The sequence below is a fragment of the Pseudorasbora parva genome, chromosome 13, assembly GCF_024679245.1.
Source record: "Pseudorasbora parva isolate DD20220531a chromosome 13, ASM2467924v1, whole genome shotgun sequence".
In the NCBI taxonomy this organism is placed as follows: Eukaryota; Metazoa; Chordata; class Actinopteri; order Cypriniformes; family Gobionidae; genus Pseudorasbora; species Pseudorasbora parva.
In genome coordinates, this window is record NC_090184.1 from 34,480,317 (window position 1) to 34,504,431 (window position 24,115).

The following is a 24,115-nucleotide window of genomic DNA, read 5'->3' on the forward strand; positions in this document are numbered from 1 at the left end:
CAGAACATGGATGTTTTACCTATGACTTTAAGTGGCCTAATTCTAAGTGTTAAATGGGATATATCATGTAAAGCAGGATTTACATGGTTTGTTTTGAGATAAAGAGGTTATGTAGTTGTACTGTAGCATTCACAGCCCTGACCATTTATGCGAACTAATTTAGAAAACTCAATATTCAGATATCTTCATAGTCAGGATGAGCACATTAAAGGGATAGTTCACCCAGAAATGAAAGCTAATCTGCTCACATCATGTATTTCCAAAAGCTTATGACTTTATTCTGTATAGATATGTTGGTAACACTTTAATATGGGGAGCACATATTCACTATTAACTACGACTTTTGCCTCAATAAACTCCTAATTTATTGCTGGTTAGGATTAAGGGATGTAGAATAATGTCATGCAGAATAAGGCATTAATATGCCCTTTATAAGTTCTAATAAACAGCCAATATCCTAGTAATATGCATGCTAATAAGCAACTAGTTAATAGTTAATTACTGAACCTTAAAATAAAATGTTACCGATATGTTTTTGTACAGGTCCTTCTCAAAGAATTAGCATATTGTGATAAAGTTCAATATTTTCCATAATGTAATGATAAAAATTAAACTTTCATGTATTTTAGATTCATTGCACTCCAACTGAAATATTTCAGGTCTTTTATTGTTTTAATACTGATGATTTTGGCATACAGCTCATGAAAACCAAAAAATCTTTAAAAAAAATAGCATATCATGAAAAGGTTCTCTAAACGAGCTATTAACCTAATCATCTGAATCAACTAATTAACTGTAAACACCTGCAAAAGATTCCTGAGGCTTTAATAAACTCCCAGCCTGGTTCATTACTCAAAACCGCAATCATGAGTAAGACTGCAGACCTGACTGCTGTCCAGAAAGCCATCATTGACACCCTCAAGCGAGAGGGTAAGACACAGAAAGACATTTCTGAACGAATAGGCTGTTCCCACAGTGCTGTATCAAGACACCTAAGTGGGAAGGTTTTGGGAAGGAAAAAGTGTAGCAAAAAACGCTGCACAACGAGAAGAGGTGACCAGACCCTGAGGAAGATTGTGGAGAAGGACTGATTCTAGACCTTGGGGGACCTGCGGAAGCAGTGGACTGAGTGGAGTAGAAACATCCAGAGCCACCGTGCACAGGCGTGTGCAGGAAATGGGCTACAGGTGCCGCATTCCCCAGGTCAAGCCACTTTGGGCTACAGAGAAGCAGCACTGGACTGTTGAGATAACTTGAGAGCACTGGACTGTTGAGGTATGTTGAGAGACGCAAGACCCAACACTCTGGATGAGCTTAAGGCCGCTATCGAAACATCCTGGGCCTCCATAACACTTCAGCAGTGCCACAGGCTGATCGCCTCCATGCCACGCCGCATTGAAGCAGTCATTTCTGCAAAAGGATTCCTGACCAAGTATTGAGTGCATAACTGAACATTATTATTTGAAGGTTGACTTTTTTTGTATTTCTTTTATTGGTTGGATGAAATATGCAAAATTTTTTAGAAAGGAATTCTGGGTTTTCATGAGCTGTATGCCAAAATCATCAGTATTAAAACAATAAAAGACCTGAAATATTTCAGTTGGTGTGCAATGAATCTAAAATATATGAAAGTTTAATTTTTATCATTACATTATGTAAATAATGAACTTTATCACAAAATGTTTTGAGAAGGACCTTTATAATCAAATCCAGGGTTGTTGTCTTTTTGTGGTGTACATAACACTATTTTAGGCCAGCGAGATGAAGAAAACACTTATGGAATACTAAACTATGACATTCCATGCACCCTTAGTAGTGGCACAATTTACCCCACTCTTCTCTGTGATTTCTGCTGTAGAGAGTTCTACATTTTTTTTCTGGCCTCTGACATTTGGATCCTCCGGTAAAAAGAAGAGTTCTTGATTTTGTCACCCAATAGTGCTGTACATTGTCTCCCTGTACAGGCAGTCTGTCTTGAATTAGTCCTTGTGGAAGAGAAACACTGTCTGTGATTCTTCTCTCTGTGTGGGCCATCGCAAAAAGAGAGAAAGTGTATTGTTTGTTTGTGTGTTTTGGGGGAGTTAGCGCGCTGTTGAAATACTTGACACTCTGAAATCCTCTCTGAGTTGCATTATGGGATATTATGGTGCTTAAACTAAAGCTTCTTTACACTTAATCTGTTATGTCTGTTAATCAATACCAAGACGTGACATCAGTTTTGTTATGTCTTAAGTTTGTTCATTTATTTTTGTAGATTTTTTTTTTTTTTTAAATCAGTAAATTAGGTGCTGTCGTTATTTTAAATATTTGATTTCCTGCATAAACACCAAAATATGCATATGTTGTAATGACTAGGCCATGGCAGCTATTCTTGTAACTTTTTTAATGTAAAGTCATGGCTTTGTAACTATAGCCTTATTTTATGAGACTAGTAAAATTACAGGTCAGTCATAGTGTTATATTTTACAGCTGATTATTTTAGTTTAAAGGGAACGTATCACGCACAGTGTTTTGCCAGTCTCATGCTATTCTTTAGTACCTATAAAGTAGTATTGCATTTTTCATATCTACGAAGAGTCTTTAGTTTTATCAGATTTGTAAAAGACAGATACGCTGTACCGATTCTTTCTGAAAATAGCCGAGCTTGTGCAGGCGTGCACTGCAGTGGGTGGAGCTAAAGAGTCACGAGCGCACACAAAATGCATCATGGCATTATCCCTGGATAACTTTCTATTCGTTATATGTTCGTGTTGTTTACATTGTATGCACTTATGCTCCGTTTGCCAACAAAACACACTTGTAGAACTACGTTGCTGCTCCGTAAAAACAAACTGCATCCAGTGTTTCCTTAACGCTGGGTTATTTGGGAAGCTGAACAAGGTTGTCTTTCAGTCACAACCAAAAATACACTTCTTTAGGGATATTGTTGTGGTCTAAAAATAAAACGACAGCGCTGCTGACAGTTTCCATAACCCGAACAAAAGCTTGTTGATGGGCGTGTTCATACTCTTGTGCTGGCTGAGGTCCACATGCGCTCATCCGGGAGAAGTGCCCATACAAGCAATTCTGCCCTTTATGAAGTCATACAGGGCCCTATACTAAAAAAAAAAACTTTCCGAAACGTATTCGAATCCTGAAGGGGGTTTGTGTAATATGTCCGGCTAGTGTTTTTTTTTTTTTTTTTTTTACATTTCAAGTCAGAATGCATTAAATGGGCCCCCTTTAAATGTACAAAATGCAAAACAATTTATAATAATAATTATGAAAATTTGATTATTTAAAAAAAAAACTTTTAATTTTTTTCTTTCATTTTATTTGAAGTTTTTACATCGAAATTGTCGCAAATTGTTTTGTTTGTTTAGGGCTTTTTTTGTGTAACTACTTTAGCTTAAATTGCAACAAGGTTTTCACTTAAGGATTTTGGCTGTTGCTTAAAATTAAGTAATTCATTATAACAATACTTTATGTAATTTAATCAAGCTATTATCTGTATAAAGTCAATAACTGATTAAAGGACAACTCTAGGGACTTTTTTAGTTTATCTTGATCGTTATACCCCCCTCAGCTAAAACGGCAGCTTTGGGGGCATAACATAAAGGGTGTCTTTTGTGCCTCTTAACAGACACAAAATGCAATTAAAATCTCTGTCCAACATGAACAGGGCCCTTACATGACAACGAGATGCGTTTAGCCACTTAGCCAATGTTTAAATTCACCTAAATAGTGTTTTAGACGGCTAGCTGTATCTCGCACTGAAGTCCCGTGGGACCTCACGAAAAAAGTTGTGGCCGAAAAAAAGGCAAATAGTCCAGTTGGGAAGAGCGTTTTGTGTGTAAAGCAAGATTATTTTATTACTGCACATCTTTCCTCAAGCTGTGTGTGCCCAAATGGAAGGATAAATAAAGTTGACATTACCTCTACAGTGATTCGACCAAGGAATGCCATTTTTTTTCTTCAACCAGCCCCGCTGTGTTGTGTCTGTAAGCTAGTCATCCTTGTCAAAGCGTTCGCTGCAAATTTTTGCATTTTGTTGCCACAATTCGGAAAGGCACAAACGCAAACCATTTCTTCTTTACTTGTGAGCCCGATCGGATCATCACTCTAGTGAACCAGTTCACTAAATTGGACTGAATCATTCTAAACGGATCGCGTCTCAAATCAGCGCTGATCCTACAAGTTACTTTAGTTGCTCACTTTCACTTTTTTTTTGACAGTCCCTCAGAATAGAAATAAACTAATGTCTTGAATTATATGTTGTAACTCCAACCTTCACTGAACTGAGACATGTGTTGCTGAGAGAACTGATGAACTCTCCAGCAGCTGATACTGAGCACGCGCGTGTAACTGAACGTGCAATGGTTCTCAGATCAGCAGTATACAATCGAAAACCGTTTCTTTCGGGCACGTTCAATACTGAGAACCAACGAGCCAATAAGCAGAGCCTCTTTACACACACGACGCTCTTTCCAACTGGACTATTTGCCTTTTTTCCAGCTACAACGGCGTTCCCACGGGACTTCAGCGCCCCCATAACTGCCGTTTTAGCTGAGCTCTGGGCATTAACTGTAACAGCTCCGTGTTGCAAGGACCAATCCAGTTCATTTTTTATATAGACTGTACTGACAAAGATATAACGATCAAGATAAACTTAATAATTCGCTGGGGTTGTCCTTTAAGTAGGGAAATATAAATGTTTCCTCAAATCAAAGGAAAAATCTCTATAAAGCACCTGAATGTTATAGAGTACCAGAGCCCCCTGCAGTCAGGTATCCATCTTTCTCTGTCTCCTTTTATTTGAGTTTCCTGTCTGTATTGCAAGCTGGTTAAGTAGTATGATTTCCATTACTCTTTGTTAAGTATAGAGCGCTATGGTCATTTAGGTATCTGAAATGAATATGTAAAAGCAGACAGTGATTATAGTGCGTAATTGGTAATGTCAGGTAAGAGTCAAGAGAATAGAGCTCAGCGCTGTCGCTCCAGGGAGTTGTGAGTGTGTGTGTGTATGGGGCTGGTCTGTAATGAGTCCCTGTAGTGTGGAGTGCTGCTGACATTTCCACTCTAGCCTGAGAGTTAATGAGGTACTCAGGACTTCACCAGCAGCTCACCGCATGCTGCATGTGATGCTCTTTAGAGTGCCAAGCATACAGAACCTCTATCCCAAGCCAGAGAAACCCTGCTTTGATGAATATCGGCCTGTGCAAACCTTACTGGGAAAAGCTTTCTTAAAGGAATAGTTCAAGCTAAAATGAATGAGCTAGCAATCATGACTTTATGTATCTTCAAGCAGTGGTCTTTTCATTAACAACAATGCTGTGTTTCTTTCAAAATACGACGAAAATGGTGTTGTCATATTTTGTCCTATGTCCTGTCCTACAAATAATAAAAATACAACGAAAAGGTTGGAAAACAATGTTATAACTAGGGGACGGGGCCCACTAGAGTGCCTCAAAAACTTTCAAGGGGGCTTCGAGATGACTTAAAGGGTTAGTTCATCCAAAAATGTAAATTCTGTCATTAATTACCCACCCTCATGTCGTTCCAAACCAGTACGAATTTCATTTTATTTTCAGAACACAAATCATTTTGATGAAATCTGAGAGCTCTCTGAACCCTCCATAGACAGTCTACGCAACTGCAAGTTTCATGCATCAAAAAGCTCATAAATGGCAAGTTAACTGCAGCAAGTTTGTTCTCGTGCGTCATTTGAGTTGAGTTGAGTTTGAGTTTGAGTTTCTGTTTAGGTTTGCTAATCAACGTTTATATGCGAGTAAACGCCTAAACTAAATCTGTTAAAAATGATCAAGTCTCTTCAGAAAAATTTGGACTAAACCACTCAATTCATATGGATTAGTTTTCCTATCTCTATCAACTTTTTGAAGCGTCAAAGTTGTAATGGCATAGGCTGTCTTTGGAGGGGACAGAGAGCTCTCAGATTTCATCAAAAAGATCTTCGTTTTTGTTCTGAAGATGAACAAGATATTTCTTAGTATTGGGTTATTTTTATAACAAATATAAATCAATATTCAAATATTGTTATGGTCTTGAAGTCAAAAAGTTTGAGATCCACTGCTAAAAAAAGTCTAATAAAGCTGTTTTGTGATTGTGCAGATGACTCTGGCTGTCAGTGGAATCAGCTACCCCTGCCACCACCTGACTGTGTGCAGAAGATCTTCCCCTGCACTCACGGTGGACCAGACAGAAGAGGTAAAGCAGAACACACGTCAGCAGCACTACAATGCACAATCAGTCAAACTATTTTACTTTTATATGAATGAGGACCATTCTGTTTCGCTCGTAATTTGTACATTTATCAGTTTAATTTCTGCTGTTTTTGTTTTTATTTTTTCAACATATTGAAAGCCAGCATGTGGTGCCACTTTTGGCAATTCTAATGTTTTGTTGGATTTTTAATTAGACCGCTCCGCTCAGCCAAAATGGATAAATGATTGCCATTTTTGTCTTTAATGAGAGATTGGTTGTTGGAATAGAATAGAAGTCCTGCTCTGAATTGATGAAGTAACGTGTAGTGGGCACAGTGATCGCTGTCGAGTTGCCAGGCGTAACACTGCAGCCAGACTTGCCCCTGCATTTCAAGACTGATGGCAACCTTTCAACAAATTTGCAACTATTACATTCTCTGCACCATTACTACTAGGTTTGGTCCCCAATGTGGAATTAAAATGGGAAATATTTTGTGAATTATTATGCTCTTTTTATGGGGTTACAATTGAGGTTACAATTTTTTTTTAGCTGATACATATTGCTGTTTCTCGCTTTTTTATTGTCAACATTATAAATCTTTTCTATTTTGCCTGATTTTAAATGGCAAAAGAGAAAAGATTTTAAATGTTGGCAATAAGAGTAAAGTTAAGAATAGAATAAATCTCAAAAGGCCTTTTACCTTGCAAGTGTGCGTGTGCGCGTGTGTGTCTGTGTATTATATATTGACACAGAAGCAATTAGAGTGCGAGAAATAATTTTTTCATGAATTTAGGTATTTATTTTAGAAATGTTTTAATATTAATAGTAATGTACAGAAAAACAACAACTCCAAATGAAAAAACATCCATTATAAACACGCAAAAACAACATCAAAGTCATTTAAAAGCCATCCTAAAATGAAATGTTTTACGACATGTTTAATCTCACATTTTTCCCCGAATATAAGATTAAGAATTTTGGGGCATGCAAAAGCCCTGTCACCCAAAGTGACAGAGTAAAGCCATGCTTTAGGGGGAACCCTATGTTATGGAGACAAAATGTCCCTATAAAGCAATATCCAAAATCCTTGTCCTTGTGGGGAAAAAAGCTTATAAATCATACTAAGTGATGTTTTTCAAAAATGCAGAAAGTTTTCTGTAATGGTAGGTTTAGGGTTAGGGGATAGATTATACAGTTTGTACATTATAAAAATCATTATGTCTATAGAAAGGTGCCCATAAAACATGAAAACCCAACGTGTGTGTGTGTGTGTGTGTTACAGTGCACAGATGTCCACATGGTCAGTGACAGTGAGGGGGATGATTTTGAGGATGCACCTGAATTTGGTGTAGATGAATCGGAGATCTTTGGCATGGGAAGCTCGAGTTGTCGAAAGTCTCCGATGAGTAAGTTATAGTGTCATTTCATTTGTGGCTGACCATAAGAATCTTTTTTAACATATTCCTTTATCTTCCCTCAGTGCCTGAGAACAGTGAAAATGAGGGTGATGCCTTACTGCACTTTACTGTTGAATTTTCTAGAAGGTGAGATCTCTGGACAAAGTAATATTTGTAATCCAATTTCACTGAAGAAAACCAAACATATGCTGCGTTTCTTGGTAGTTCAGTATGTGTCTTGTGTACACATTTTTCCAACACTGTTTTTTTTGTTTGTTGAAGAAGTAATGTTTGAAAATAGCTACTCTGATATTGGGTATTTACTCAGAATCGGTATACTGAGGTTTGCTTTGTGCGTTTTGTAGATATGGCGATTGCCATCCTGTGTTCTACATCGGCTCCTTGGAAGCAGCATCTCAAGAGGCCTTTTACGGCAAAGCCAGAGACGTGAGTAAAGACCGAACTCCAGAATATTTATTTTATTTTATTTCATTTTATTATAAATTGGCTTTTTTATTTGGCTTTCTTTTTGTTTTGTTTTATTTTATTATTATTTACATTGAATTGAATTGATGGTGACAGTAGGAGGTGGTACTGGAAATGATAGCGAAAACAGTATGAGGTGAGATCAGGAAATGACCCGAGCCAGATTCCAGAAACCTATGTTGTCCACGTATAAATTAATGCGCCACTTCTAGGTCATGTCTCCAGAACTTCTTCTGAGAGTCATACACACAGGTATATTAACAATGCTAAAGGTTTGATTGGCAGAACTGGTCCCCCATCATGATAAATCCCCATCAAATTTCCGTTTCCCATTTGAACAGCTGAAGCTTTATTTAGAACAGCTTTGCGCTGGTTTTCCCGCTGTGTCCTCATAAGGAGGCTTGTATCAACTGACAGCTTGTGTGGATTACGGTCTTATTAGACTGGGAGGATGCAGCAAGATGTTCAGGGGGTTTTGAGCATGAGGAGCGGGCTGGAATGGCTTCCTGCCTACAGCCCAGCTGATCTCCTCCTCTCCTCAGCACAGGCACAATATGGCCGCCGCTTTCCCCTGAGGAGACAGTTCAGTGTGTCAGTAAAAACAAACTAACGTAAGAAGAAGAGATGACCTGCTGTGTTCCTCTTATGAAGACAGTCAGTGTTTTCCTTCACGGGTCATACATTATCCATGTGTGCTTCTCTAGTATGTTATTCGCAGTTGCTAGAAATGTTTTCCTTTTGGGTTTCAGCCAGAGGATTTATCTTTAGGAAAGATTTAATGGGACATATTTAAGCTATGCGTCATTAAAAAGTACTTATTACCTCCCCAAAATAATGTGAGATTTTCTAAAAAAGTATTCCAAAGTCCCAAATGACTTGTGAAAATATTTTTTGTGTATTTGTAATAAACACTAATTTGTGCTATTCGTTAAAGATGATGTAATTTATGCCAACTAACGTGACCATGTAGAATTGCAAAATTAAAAACAAAAATGGGATTGAACCGGGTTGCTCAAATGCTACCATCAGAAAGCCGTTTAAAACCAGATAATCCTGCTACTCACACCATTGGTGGAGCCAGTGTTCACCACCTTTCAGTCAGCCGGACTTCTCGTTAAGTATATGTTGTTTAGCCACGGCTGTGAACGTTTCATGTGCACGTGTGCATGTGTGGGATGGATTTTTCTGAGGGCACTTGTGCCCCTCTCTCATAGGCCTGAGAGGCTAATCACTAAGTAAAACACTACATGTGATGAAGTGTTTCTGGAGTGGGAGATGCTCCCAATCCGTCCTTAATGAAAATGCCGGGGGCCCTGGAGTTCATCTGGAGGATCAGCGGAAGACTCTTGAGTCAGGCCACCCATCAGCACGCAGGCCTCATCACAAATCCCCTTAACATCCAGCTAATCACGCTAACCCTCCTCTGCCACCCGCACAAAGATGCCCATCAAAATTCATAGCTCCTCTGTGCTCTTCATGGGTTTTTCATGCATGAGCTTTATGGCGGAGCCTCCGTGACGAAGTGATTTTGCGGCCTACAATAAAAGAGATGTTTCTGACACCCGAATGACTTCATGTTATTGATGCCGCTGCGCTAACAAGCCAACTGAGGAAAGACAACTCTTGTCCTGCATTTCTAATGTGTCAGTAGTTCTTTTTGTTGCCGATTGAGCATCAACCTTTATGTTGTTTAAAAGAATAGCAAAAATGAATTGTTGTTCTATACTTGTATGACTTTTTATTCCAATTATTATTTTTGTCAGTGGGTTTGTCAGCTTTTCCATGCAAATGAATGGGTACTGAAGCTTTGAAGTCTTAAAAAGGACCCAAACGCAACCAGAAATGTATCACAATGGTCCATTCGACTCGGGCACTATATTCTAATCTAAGCCATACAATACTGACATCTCTCAATGCCAAATCTATGAGAGAAGTAACAATGTCCTGTCATGACTGATTTTCCTTTTCTTTTCATGGCAATCCAGTGATCAATGATTAATCCTAATGGTTCACTTGCACACTAGAGGGGAATATTAAAATGACTATTATAATGTAATATATAAAATGACTTACATTTCATTCTGTTTACCTCATAACTATAACTATAAGACTTTTGACTATTTTGATGTGTTTGTATCCTTTTTAAAATTTTAAGAAAACTGCACCATGGACATAAGAGAATTATTGTTATTTTTTTAAATTCTGCTTTTTTGTTCCCTGGAAGAAAATAGTCATATTGGTTTTGAATGACATGAGGGTGAAAAAATAATGACAGAATTTAAATTTCTACTGGCCCTTGAAGAATTGTATTGCATATGCAAGGCAGCTCCCGAAGTTAAACTGTAATTATGCAGCAAGATTATTATTATTACTAGATTATTGGTCAGTTTTTGTGGGAGAATTTCTCATAGTATTGCAAGTGCCATCTGTTAAAGCACTCCGCTACAGGTCAGAGAGCGCAGTAATATGAACTCCTCATTTCCCATTGTTTGCTTTCCTACAGCCAAAAGAGGATGATCACTTTCTCCATCTCTCCCCCTCCAGCACATACACATCGCCTGTAATTAAAAACATCCTTTCACAATGCTTTTAAAAGAGACCTATGGTTGTCTGTGTAACCAGCGTAACTCTCACGGTCGGGCAGGTGGAGCCACCAACAGAATTTGTTTTGTGAAAACAAACAGATATAATTAGACAAAACTATGTCCTTCTTACATCCTAAGATATAACGTGATGCTAAAATCAAGAAATTTTGCTAGCTTTATTTCTATTTCTGCTGTTACACTTTAAGCTCCACCCACAATGGTATCTCATTGGTCCAAATTGCCAAAATTATTTTTATAGCTGTTTATTTGAGTCACGTCCACAAAATTGGTTTCAAAGTCATCATCTGATTGGTTGAATTCTACAGGATTTCCAGGAGAAGTCTGTGTCTCGTCCTTAAATGGTCCACTTAGAAACAAAGATGCCATGAAGCCAAACCCCGTCATGGAAGAAAAATGCCGTCGTGTTTACAACTGTGACAATGAGCGCTTATCAGGATCAAATCAACAAAAAATTTCAGAAGTATGTAAAGTTTGCGGCATAGACTGCTTAAAAGCCGTGCAAGAGTTTTACACACCAATCTGTTATTTTAGGGACATCTTCCTTACATCACACGGAACAAATCGAGCTGTGATTGGTTGCTATACATGTCAGTCAGATGGCTTCTGGGCGGTCCTTGGCCAGTGAAAACTGCCATGGAGTCCAGACCTTCTGCCGACAACCTGAAGGTCTGACTTAGTTCTATCTATTGGTTGCTGATTGGATGGAGGCTTGCAGTCAAGTGTAAGAAAGGGGTTGGGTTTAAATGGCCTAAATGATTTGAGAAATCCGCCTTTTCTGGCTTATTCGCAATAAGATCTATTTAGGAATAGTGCATTTTCCTTTAATGCCGACTTTAAAGTATGTTTTCATTGGTTGTGATTGTCGCATAGCATTTCGCTTCAGTTGTTTCAATCATATTACCTAACCCTGGAAACTTTAATACTTATGTTGTGATATTTAAGAACAATTTTATGCATTTGGAAGAGACTTTTTACTTAGCGCAAATTCTTTACTCAATGTGGTTATCATGCCATGAGCCATTGACTAGGTGAATTCAGTCCTGTTTACATCAAGTTTAATGCAACTTTAGTATGGGGAACACATATTCGCTATTAACTATGACTTTTTCCTCAGTAAACTTCTAATTTACTGCTTATTTTTAGTTAGTAAGGTAGTTTTTTTAGCGTTAAGTTTAGGTATTGGGTAGGATTAAGGGATGTAAGGGATGTTAAGGGATGTTTTGCACTTTGAGATTCTTCGGAATGAAAAGTGCATTATAAATAAAATCTATTATTATTATTATGTAGAATAATGTCATGCAGAATAAGGCATTAATATGTGCTTTATAAGTACTAATACAGCCAGTAGCCTAGTAATATGCATGCTAATAACCAACTAGTTACCTAAACCAACACCTTAACTAAAATTAAGTGTTACCAACATTTGTGCATATTAAATTTTATATATCTTTTTCTATATCTGAATGAATCATTTTTAAAAGTTGCTTTAATATCTGAATAATGACTATTATTGTTCAGATTCATATAAAGAGGTATAAAGACATGCATTGTTTCATTTTAAAAATCTTGTAATCAGTGTTTTACATGCTAAAGGTGATGCTTGATGTGAACAGGCCTTCAATTATCAGGTAAAATACACTTTGTCTTTGTGTTCTGCTGCAACACTGACTCGCATGTCCAAAGTTAGCCTGGGAATTCCTCACTTTCTGACAACTGTGTGAAAGTTAGTGCTGTCCCACTCACAGGACAGATCAGCTTTCTCTCTCCCTCTACCCACCTCCCTCTCCGTCCTCTCCTCCCATGTTCCTCTCGAGTCTCTACCGTTTCCTCCTCGCCATTTCATGGATTCTTGTCCCTGGCAGGTGGGGGACGAGTTGAGGTGACAGAGAGAGCTTTTGGGTCAGTTTCTTCCCCAGAACGGACCCAGTAATTTGGACTGAGCGCAAATTTCTGCAGGCTAAGAAAAGCCCCACAAAACAGAGGGAAAGAAAGGAAGAGAAAACAATGGGATGAAAGTGGAGAGGAGGGACTGTGGGTAATGGAGGGGCGTGGAACGAGGGTGCTGACCAAAGACTGTTATTAGCGAGAGTAGCTTCCCCACCTCTTCAATGAAATCTTAGAGGCCTCAAAAGGTCAAAATGTTTTCGCAGTTCGGAGCGAATACGCTCAGTCAGTGCTGAAACAGCCACGTCAGTTTTAGGACAGACTGCAATAGATGAGTGGAAAAAGTTCATGTCTCGTTTTCATCCACCCCCCTTTTAGTTTTTGATGGGTAAAATCTCTCCAGGTCCCATTTGCTTGTCTACCCAGCGTGAGTGTTTAATCTTTTCAGGGCCTTGAATCGGGCTGGTGAAAGAGGCCCGAGCTCTCTCCCGCCAGGGGCCATGCGGCTCATTCGAGAGCTTTAATCACTGTGCAAACACAGCATCACTCCTTCAGTCCTCCATCCATACACACCTCCATAGAGCCCAACTTTCTCTGCTCCGTTGATGCCCTACTTTGCTTCTCTCCCCACTTTGCTGTCTGTTTTTCCTCCATCGGCCTGTCGAGAAATCCCTGCTGCTGCATTCGACAACCTGTCGGGGGTCAGAGCTATAGGAAACGATCAGAGTTGTTCTGTAATTCGGTGGATTTTATTCCCCTGCCTTGTCTGGCAAAACCTTTCATGTTTGTGGTGATGTGCCTTTTTTTTAATTAGTTGTTGGGTTATGCGAGCGACTGCCGTGCATTTGACGGTGTAAATATCTGTGGACTTGGACGTGCTTCGACATCAGCTGCGCCTTCCTGTGCTAACCTACGAAGATGGAAGGAGGGCACTGGCATTTGATGCAAAACAAATAAAGCGATTTGTTCGTTTTTTGTTTTTCAGAGAAAGTTTGATTTATCCTGCATCAGTTTGATTTGGTTTGGGTGTTTGCTTTGCTCAGGGATTGCAGGGAGGGCACTCGCTGTGTTTTTCTGCTCGTGGACCCTAGTGAAGCATTAGTGGCCTTAAAGCTCTCTGAAAGCCTGATGGTGAATCATGAAATAAGGGATGGATCAGTGAGCCAGGATTAGATGGGTTCTGGCTTCATAGATAGTGAAATGGCCATTGAAGCTTTAGTTTTCATGATTTCCCCCCACCCCTCACTGCAGATTAGATGTGGGGATGGAATGACTTGAGTGGGCATTCTTTGTAAATGGGTGAAATTTTTGAAGGGTTTGAGTTTTTATAAACTTTTGGATCTGTTAACTGTTCTCAATTGTGCATTCTTCCCCCCAATGTGAGTTGATAACCATGCTAAAATGCTCTGGCACCAATATTTAATCACACTAAATTTTGTTGTGTCCAGCTTAAAATTACAAAAAAAGTATAATGTGGTCAAAAGTTTACGTACATCCTTATTATTATGTTAAATTTAACATATTGCATATTCTGAAGAATTAAGCTTTTTACCACATCTGTATTTGTATAAAAAAACTAACATTTTATTTTAAAACATTATATTATATTATATATATAATTATAATTATATTATTCTTTTTTATTTGTATTTATGTTTTTAAATATTTTATGTTTTATAAAAAAAACCTTAATAATAATAAAATGTTATTGTATTTAAATAGGATTAGAAGCAATTTTTGGACTGCATTAATGGCACTTTGCAAATTACCTTAAATTGTACCTTTTTGAAATAATTTTATAAAATTTGTTTTTATTTGTTTTAGCTGTTCTGTTGAAATAATCTCATCATTTGGCTACAAACTGTTGAGGGCAGCAAATACAATAAGAATTTTTACTAAAGAACTATTAATAGAATTGTGAAGGAATCTTAATCAGAGCCAGAAAACGAATCCACATGCTACCTATCCCTAACTGTTTGTATGTTTCTCTATTTTTTTCAGAGAAAACTGCTGGCCATCTACCTCCACAATGACGAGAGCGTCCTCAGTAACGTGTTCTGCTCTCAGATGATGTGCGCGGACTCCATAGTGTCATATCTCAGCCAGAACTTCATCACATGGGCTTGGGACGTTACTAAGGAAGCTAATAAAGCCAGGTACCTCAGTTTTGCAGTCTTCCTTTCATCTCTCTCGTCGCATGATCTCACAAGGGCAGTCAAACCGTCCAGAACGGTGTGGATCGGAAGTATTTTCACACTCAAAATGGATGATCTCTTAATGAGAGGCATTCCTCCCTTCCCCCTCTCTCCTCTCCTGACTCTCTCCTCATAGAGGGCTTAACAAAAGATGTCGTGTTTGCTCACTGAGGCCCTGGTAGGGCAATCTGCACTAATCTGCCCCACTAAAGGGTCAGTTAGACACACGGCCATCATAGAGCACACTCCTCAGAATGTCTTAATTTCAGGCACCCGCATAATTTCAGGGTTTTGGATTTTGTCTGTGGTCAGTTGCAACTTTTGGCCCTCAGAAACTATAAATTTACATCTAATATAGTATTAAAGTGAAGAAAAAAAACTATCTTGCCCTGTTTTAAAATTCATTTGAGACATTGAGTAAACTGTACGAAGATGTATCTTTCATGCAGAAACGAAGCAAGCAAAATGAAGATGGATGGTCAAAAAATTAAATGAACAGAAAGAGAAAGAGGGAGAAACTTGTCAGGCAACAGATGGATTCTTGATTGGTCCCAGCAGGCTTTGCTTCTGAGCAGGCCTCCACTTTTCCTTCCAGTAGGCTTCACCCTAAAGGCCTCCCTCCGGAGCGGACAGAGAGAGAAAGACCAGCCAGTGACCTGCTTCTGCAGGGGCTCCTTCAGTCCGGCCCGGCCTCTATACCCCTCTCCCTCCCCTTCTGCTTTTTGCCCCAGCTGAGCCTTTCTACCACAGATTAAAGGCGGGCAACATCTGGGGCTATTCATAATGCCAACAGAGACACACAATCCCACATCCTTATACCCTGACATACTTATACACACATACACACCGTATTCTCACGCTCCAGAGCCAGGTCTGACTGATTGGTGCTTGTGGACGGTGACTGGCAGTGTTTTTCAATGCTAACTCTGTGAATGAAGCCTGTGAATCGCTAATCGCTGACACCGATCACATAGACTCTCAGCATAATTGTGCATTAATCCAGAGGCCGAATGTAATTAGAGTGAATGTAATTAGCACCCACAGGTGCTACAGGTGCTCTTTGTTGCTGGTATAGGGTAGAAAATGCTGCAGGTCACAATTTGATGATGCATTCTAGCAGATACGATTCATTCTTTTTTTTTCAGTCCATTAAATCCTGCTGAATCATATTGCTTATTTATCCACAGTGGGAAACAAATCTAAGTAATTTCAATTCATACTGACAATATTTATAATTTAATACTTCATTTTTTGTTTTAGAAGTAGCATGTATGTTTCTTTTCAAGTTTTCTCCAGCTAACAGTCTAAAGAATCCTTGGCTTTTTTCTTATTTATTTTTCATTTTCTTCCCCTAATATACATTGGGGAATGTTTAAAGATCAATATAAATGCTTTTTATATAATGTTTTATATATTTTTTTGTATTGAATCATTGGTTAATCAAATCAAATTTTTATTGATTCAAATTGAATCCATTATGAATAAACTTTTTTATACTGTATTCTTTATAATTAAGTGAATTAAATCACGTTTTAATCCGATCAAAAATATGTGAATGGAATCTATTCTCAACCAAAAGATTTACACCCTTAGCTAATAATATTTAAAGCATTTTTGTTATTATATCACTATTGATTATTTATTATTTTTGTATGTTTTGGGGTGTTTTGCCTTTTAATTTAAAGAGCACTACTGACAAGAGACATGAAACATTAGGAAAGTTAGAGTAGGAAAAAGGCCACTAGCCAGGACTCGAACTCAGTCACCCAAAGCACTGTTGAACTATATGTTGGAGCTCTCAACAAGGCTATGTTTGTGACTATTGATCATACATGCTGTTAGTTTCTGGTGTGTAACTTTTCCTGTTTTGCTATAGACATAAACAATACCTCAAAATCATGTGACTTGTCAGACAGGTGTGCTATTACCTTTCTAATCAATTAGACTATCAATGTTTTGCCTTGTCGATGGTAAAATGTCAAAATCTTCTAGACACTGAGTGAAGACATGTCAAAGTCTAGGTTTCATATGATGTGTCATCAGAAGTATTTAGAAACAGCAGGAACATTTTTTTCATTCTTTGGTTTGTAATTGCTTTGCAATTGTGTCTTCACATAGTTTGAGGATCATGATTTTGATCAAGAAACTGTTTTCTCATGGAAACAGTCAGAGAAAGAGCAGTACATGCATGCCCTGTGGCCCCAGCAGATGGTCTGATACTGTGCCACACCTTTCAGTACAAGCCATGGGGAAATATTACGGTTCACGCACTCAAGAGTGTGACGTGAGCAAGGGATGAGGAGACAAGAGCTTGTCACTCCAATTATGAAGCTGTACTTGACGAGATGCTTGAAACACCTGGTGTTACTAACTAGAAAATCAAAAATAACTCCCCCGAGGTCCTTTGAAAACTCTTAACATTCTTCAAGATTTTTTACGCATCACTGATGTGACAATGAACTGTCAACTGCAATGCCTGATGGGACCTCTGGTAACACAAGTGTTATTTGTATGATGTTTAATGTTTTTGCCAGTGAAACAGCTCTATGGAATCTAGTCATCTGTAATTCAGCACTTAAAGTTACACTGAAGATAGTATAATATTCATAATGCCAACATACTCCTACACACACACACACACACACACACACACACACACACACACGCACACACACACACACACACACACACACACACACACACACACACCATATTCTCATGTTTTTTGTTACAATTTTACCAATACCGATTATTTCTTAAATGGATATATGGCTCTTTTTTTTCAAAATAATGTTTACCACACCAAACCAAAGTTACTGTTTGCCATCTCAGTTTAATGTGGAATTGATTGTCTCTGTGATTTGCTCTACACTCACTTCTCAGAGTCATGTGACAGGCCAGCTACTGTAAATATGTCATGGGTGTTTTGGCATCAACCTTAAAAAGTACTTAAAAGATTTGATGTTTTGCATTGATATAATTTTAATATAATATATTTTGAATGTATCCAGCAAATAAGTCGCTTATAAATGTCTACATATTTCAGTCGAAGCAGACCACGACCCACCTTTTCAGGTGGTGCGGATGACAGCGTTCTCGCATTTACACTATTCAAACGAACCACACTAACAGCAATCGCACCAAAGTTTATTTGTTTTAAACTAACCAAACCTGCCAAGTGTGAACACACCCTAAAAGAACTTTGAGACATTGGTAAACACCCAACTATGTTTTTAAGGGAACTCACTGAAGTTTATCAAATAAGTCAAGAATGAGATCATGGTTGAAATGACCTCTTATCACATTGGAAATTGGGAGTACAGTATTCCATGGAGATGGTATACACACTACATTCTATTCCAGAAAATATTTACAGGTTGAGTGATGAACATACATAGAGTCCATAAAGTGCTCACTCATTTCCTCTGTCACAAATGTTTTATTATTTTTTTTTAAAGTTCTCTGATAATACGGTGAAATTTGATGTGAAAAAAAATCTCCAATTTCTCTTTTATTCTCTCCCACGCTGATCATGGCCCCTCATTCAAGTGTGTTCCATCTTTCCTCTATTTTACTTTCCAGTTATTAAAGCCGATGTTATTAAAAGAAGAGAGAAGCTAATCTATATTTGCATTTGCTCTATAGCAATTCATTAATATTATGACATTTACTGCGAGCTCTCTGAGTCTGCCTGCTACCCTTTTCCTTCAGCGAAACGTTAATTTAAAGTTCTGTCTTTGTAATGGAATAAGAAATCCTCTCTGCCCTATCAAATTCGGTTGTGGCAGGAGCCGAATACTAATTCAGGCCAGGGTAGTGTTTGGAGAAGGACCGTCCTCTGAGTGGAGAGCAGAATTGGTTTTAAAGTCTGTTAATATAATGAGCTGTGTACTCTTATTAAGCGCAGTGATTGTTCAGGGGAGTTTCACTGGCTGTCTGTCCACTGTCCACTCAAATTACTGACACTCTCTCTCTTTCTCTCTCCCTCTCTCTCTCTCTAGACTACTCACGATGTGCACAAGGCACTTTGGCAGTGTTGTTGCACAGACCATTCGGACGTACAAGACTGACCAGTTCCCATTACTTCTAATTGTCATGGGCAAACGGACATCAAATGAAGTTTTAAATGTCATTCAAGGTAAAATATTTACATGTGTAAATTTAACTAAAAATAAAACTACTGTAGGGTAACATTTCATCCGTAAGTCATTAGCAGATCTTATGTAATGCCTATCAAAACTGCAGAACAGTTCTAAATGTCACCAAAAATCTGAGACCATGTCTGGATGGATGGACTGACTGAATTTCAGGAAACCTTACATACAGCCTTCCCCCCTATTGTTTTAATGACAGCAGCACTTGTTGACTTGTGGTAACGCCACATTTTTTTTAAAAGTCTGTCACAAATGTCCTTCTTTTTTCCCAATAGTGACCAAGAAATAGAATGTTAAATATGTATAGAAAATGGGAATGTGACATCAGCCTCACAATGCATTGTGGGACATTCACAAGTAAACTTGATGAAAATAAACCAAAATGTGACTTTTATATTTATACAGTGCCTTGCGAAAGTATTCGGCCCCCTTGAACTTTGTGACCTTTTGCCACATTTCAGGCTTCAAATATAAAGATATAAAACTGTAATTTTTTGTGAAGAATCAACAACAAGTGGGACACCATCATGAAGTGGAACAAAATTTATTGGATATTTCAAACCTTTTTAACAAATCAAAAACTGAAAAATTGGGCATGCAAAATTATTCGGCCTCTTAAGTTAATACTTTGTAGCGCCACCGTTTGCTGCGATTACAGCTATAAGTCGCTTGGGGTATGTCTCTATAAGTTTTGCACATCGAGAGACGGAAATTTTTGCCCATTCCTCCTTGCAGAACAGCTCGAGCTCAGTGAGGTTGGATGGAGAGCGTTTGTGAACAGCAGTTTTCAGTTCTTTCCACAGATTCTCGATTGGATTCAGGTCTGGACTTTGACTTGGCCATTCTAACACCTGGATATGTTTATTTTTCAACCATTCCATTGTAGATTTTGCTTTATGTTTTGGATCATTGTCTTGTTGGAAGACGAATCTCCGTCCCAGTCTCAGGTCTTTTGCAGACTCCATCAGGTTTTCTTCCAGAATGGTCCTGTATTTGGCTCCAGCCATCTTCCCATCAATTTTAACCATCTACCCTGTCCCTGCTAAAGAAAAGCAGGCCCAAACCATGATGCTGCCACCACCATGTTTGACAGTGGGGATGGTGTATTCAGGGTGTTGAGCTGTGTTGCTTTTACGCCAAACATAACGTTTTGCATTGTTGCCAAAAAGTTCAATTTTGGGTTAGGGTTCTGACCAGAGCACCTTCTTTCACGTTTGGTGTGTCTCCCAGGTGGCTTGTGGCAAACTTTAAACAACACTTTTTATGGATATCTTTAAGAAAGGGCTTTCTTCTTGCCACTCTTCCATAAAGGCCTGATTTGTGCAGTATACGACTGATTGTTGTCCTATGGACAGAGTCTCCCACCTCAGCTGTAGATCTCTGCAGTTCATCCAGAATGATCATGGGCCTCTTGGCTGCGTCTCTGATCAGTCTTCTCCTTGTATGAGCTGAAAGTTTAGAGGGACGGCCAGGTCTTGGTAGATTTGCAGTGGTCTGATACTCCTTCCATTTCAAAATTATTGAAATGCACAATGGAATGCACATTGCTTGCACAGTGCTCCTTGGGATGTTTAAAGCTTGGGAAATCTTTTTGTATCCAAATCCGGCTTTAAACTTCTCCACAACAGTATCTCGGACCTGCCTGGTGTGTTCCTTGTTCTTCATGATGCTCTCTGTGCTTTAAACGGACCTCTGAGACTATCACAGTGCAGGTGCATTTATACGGAGACTTGATTACACACAGGTGGATTATATTTATCATCATTAGTCATTTAGGTCAACATTGGATCATTTAGAGATCCTCACTGAACTTCTGGAGAGAGTTTGCTGCACTGAAAGTAAAGGGGCCGAATAATGTTGCATGCCCAATTTTTCAGTTTTTGATTTGTTAAAAAAGTTTGAAATATCCAATAAATTTCATTCCAGTTCATGATTGTGTCCCACTTGTTGTTGATTCTTCACAAAAAATTACAGTTTTATATCTTTATGTTTGAAATGTGGCAAAAGGTTGCAAAGTTCAAGGGGGCCGAATACTTTCGAAACACTGTATATTTATTACAGCTATATCCCAAATTCATAGTTTCTGAATCTCTCTTCGTTTCTGAAGTGCTCACACCATAAATAATTTATGAAAACATATCTGTTTAATCTGTATAAATGTTACTTGTGGTAGCTAGTTGAAATGACTCTCACTGTTCGTACTGTAGCATTCCTTTTGCTTCATTGTCAAGCTTCTCTCTGTAAGGAATCTTGTACTTGTTCCATTTAAGTCCAGTAAAACCTATTTGTATAGCACTTTGGCAATACAAATAATTTCAGATCTGCATTACAGAGGACAATACTGTTATGTTATCTCTTAATGCTTATTTATTTTTGATCTATTTTTTATTATATATTTATTTTGTCATAATGTTTTCTATTTGAACTTTTTCCTAGTTTTATATGAAGGTCTTCCACAGAGGGTCAAATTACTAAAAATATATATATATACAAATTTTTAATGGTTATATACATAATTAAATTAATACATATCATTAATTAAATAAATACAAAATAAATGTCCTTTAAAAATTTTTTTTAGCATTAGTGCATTCATAGTATACCATAGTATTGGGGGAAAAAATTGTAGTCAACATGTCTCGTATCGTGCCATGTGCAATTTTCCCTCTGGTACATTTTAATGTGAATAGTATGAAAAATGTAAAATGAAATAGCTCCAACCAGTCTGATGATTTTTTTATTGTATGTTTGCATTGAAGGCAACACGACAGTGGATGAACTTATGATGAGACTCATGGGAGCCATGGAGATCTTCACTGCACAGCAACAAGAAGACATTAAAGATGAGGTGAGACATCACCAGGCACCATCCAGACAGATTCATATGCACCACATATTATATTAAGTTATAATTGCATTTCATGGTTACTTTTATGAAAAGCTCAATTTAAAACCCTAAAGACTAATGAGTTCCATTCATAGGCAACATTTTAAGCCCTCGTGGCGCAACTCAGACACAAACGTAGACAATTTAATTATGTAGCTTCCTTAGATGCTTTGTTTAACCAAATTCTAATATCACTTCATGTATCTTTTGTGGAGTCAATCCCATAATTCATTGTGACAAACTCAGTGGAAATATAAACTTGGATTTTCAAAAAAATCCAAGTTTATCCAAGTAATCCAGCTGTGTTGTGCACATTACTTGTGATGCACTACACCAGACGCTGATGAGCACAAAGAGGTGCTTTTTTATTAGGCGGATTCAAAGTCATATTTTTAGGCCACAAAAAGGGGCATGTTGGGACAAATGACCACTCATTGTCTGACTCATACAAATCGGCTTGTCACACAGGGTTAAGAATAGATACTCCGCCTGTGTCTGTGTGTTTGTCTGGGTTTCAGACAAACCGTGTAAGCAAAAGCACAATTCACTGGCTGTGTAATGTAAGCTTGCGGGGGCCTGTGCTTATGGAATCGACACAAAGCTGGCAGGATGCAAGTTCATTGTGTCATGTCTACATGCGGTATGCGATTGTTTAAATCAGTGCTAGGTCTGCAAACAAATGCTTTTACAAAGAGCTGAAACAAAATGTGTCCATCTGTTCAAATGAATTGAAAAATTAACAATAATATGCTGTTGTATACCGTTTTTAGCATGAATACCATTTAGGTTATTCTTATTAATGTGTCTCTGCATGCCTTATTGCACATTTCAAGAGGACTTTAACTTCCTGCCTGATTAAAAACACTAATTATTAATGTTTTTGTTACATGCCACATTCTCATGACAGATCTGTCCACACTTGTTATGAGCTAATTAGTCATCTGTCCTCACCTGTGTGTGTTAATGTTTTTGCGTCTGTGGTTTGGTGGGAAATATTCAGACAGCAAACACAGGTTACTGTCCCCCTGAGGCATATTGATTAAGTGATTTGATAAGTCATGACATTTCTTGCCTCGTCCCAGCATTCTCCTTTTAGTTCGCGCCCCTGCGTGCCATGCTTTAAATGGTTATCAATTGTAAAAAGCAACAGAAAATATTTATGCTATGTCATAATTGTCATAGTCTTTGTCATTGTCTCAGTGTGAGAACACTTCGGTTTGACTCAAGGTATTAGGCCGTTTTCCCGGCTCGGTGAGTAAGTTCCGTTAAAAACGTTATTTTCAATTTGTATCTGTTCCATTAGATCCATTAGGCTGTGAAATTTCTGCTTCCCTCAGTCAGAGCGCTTGAATAACTCTGACACGTTGATGGATTTCTGCTAGAAGCTCCTTGACGGTTTGCTCCTCGTGGCAATTAATGGCTTTAATATGTTTGGCTGTGAAGGAAATGTGATGTGAACGGATACAAACAAGGAGCCAGGGTTATTGAGGGTGCCAGAGGAACTGGATAGGAGGAGATATTTTCACTCTGTAGTTCACACATTTGGCCTTTTCATTCATTTTCTGCTCACTGGGGAAGAAGTAGTTCTCCCAACAAATGTAAATATTCATTTGCATACTAATATACACATTTCAATTTTATTATTAAAATTTAAAATTTCTATCTTTTCCTTTTCAAATTGATTAATTTTAGATTTTGTGTGAATCAGACTACAAATGTCACTCTGTATGTTTTTGATTCACTAAAAAAGTATTTTCTTTATGAATTGATGAACACTTGTTGCGCAGAATATTTCTAATTCAACAAAAATTGGACTAAACTGGGGGTCACTAAATAGCCGTGATTTCCCTGTTGGTCTAAAAGCAAATCGTGCTTGTGCGTACCAGGGCCAGTCGCGTTTCCACTGTCATTTCCGGGGCATAGTCAGGCCTCATTGCTCCTTCTGGGCCAACGGCCAGGGTTTTTTGGCCCGTTGAATACCATGGTCCAAATCAGGTCAACTGGGGCTTTAAGAGTTGTCATGAACCAAGGTGGAGTTTACCTGAGTCAGGAGATGGCCAACACCACTGCTCATTTTCCATATTATTATAACATGTTACAGCTAACTTCAACATTTTAAACTATTTTCAGCTCAAAATTCACTTTTGGACACTAGCGAGTGTAAATTACCTTCCTTGCGATCTGCCTTGTGAGGCGGAAATATATTTATATTTGATGTTAAAGGTTTTATGCTAACCATTGCAATAATAAATACATGTTTATGGAAATACCAGAGACTGCTTGATATCATATATAATTATAATAA

At 38.2% G+C, this 24,115-nt stretch overlaps 1 protein-coding gene across 2 annotated transcripts in view; it reads left to right on the top strand.

Annotated features, from left to right (window-relative positions):
- faf1 (Fas (TNFRSF6) associated factor 1) overlaps nt 1-24,115 on the top strand; it is a 90,540-nt gene that overhangs the window by 44,986 nt on the left and 21,439 nt on the right. For both annotated transcript variants that reach the window (XM_067414124.1, XM_067414125.1), the window contains exons 9-15: nt 6,109-6,204; nt 7,484-7,607; nt 7,682-7,745; nt 7,964-8,045; nt 14,576-14,730; nt 18,771-18,907; nt 21,683-21,771. In XM_067414124.1, the coding sequence (XP_067270225.1) occupies nt 6,109-6,204; nt 7,484-7,607; nt 7,682-7,745; nt 7,964-8,045; nt 14,576-14,730; nt 18,771-18,907; nt 21,683-21,771 (747 nt within the window). The remainder of the gene's footprint in view (nt 1-6,108; nt 6,205-7,483; nt 7,608-7,681; nt 7,746-7,963; nt 8,046-14,575; nt 14,731-18,770; nt 18,908-21,682; nt 21,772-24,115) is intronic.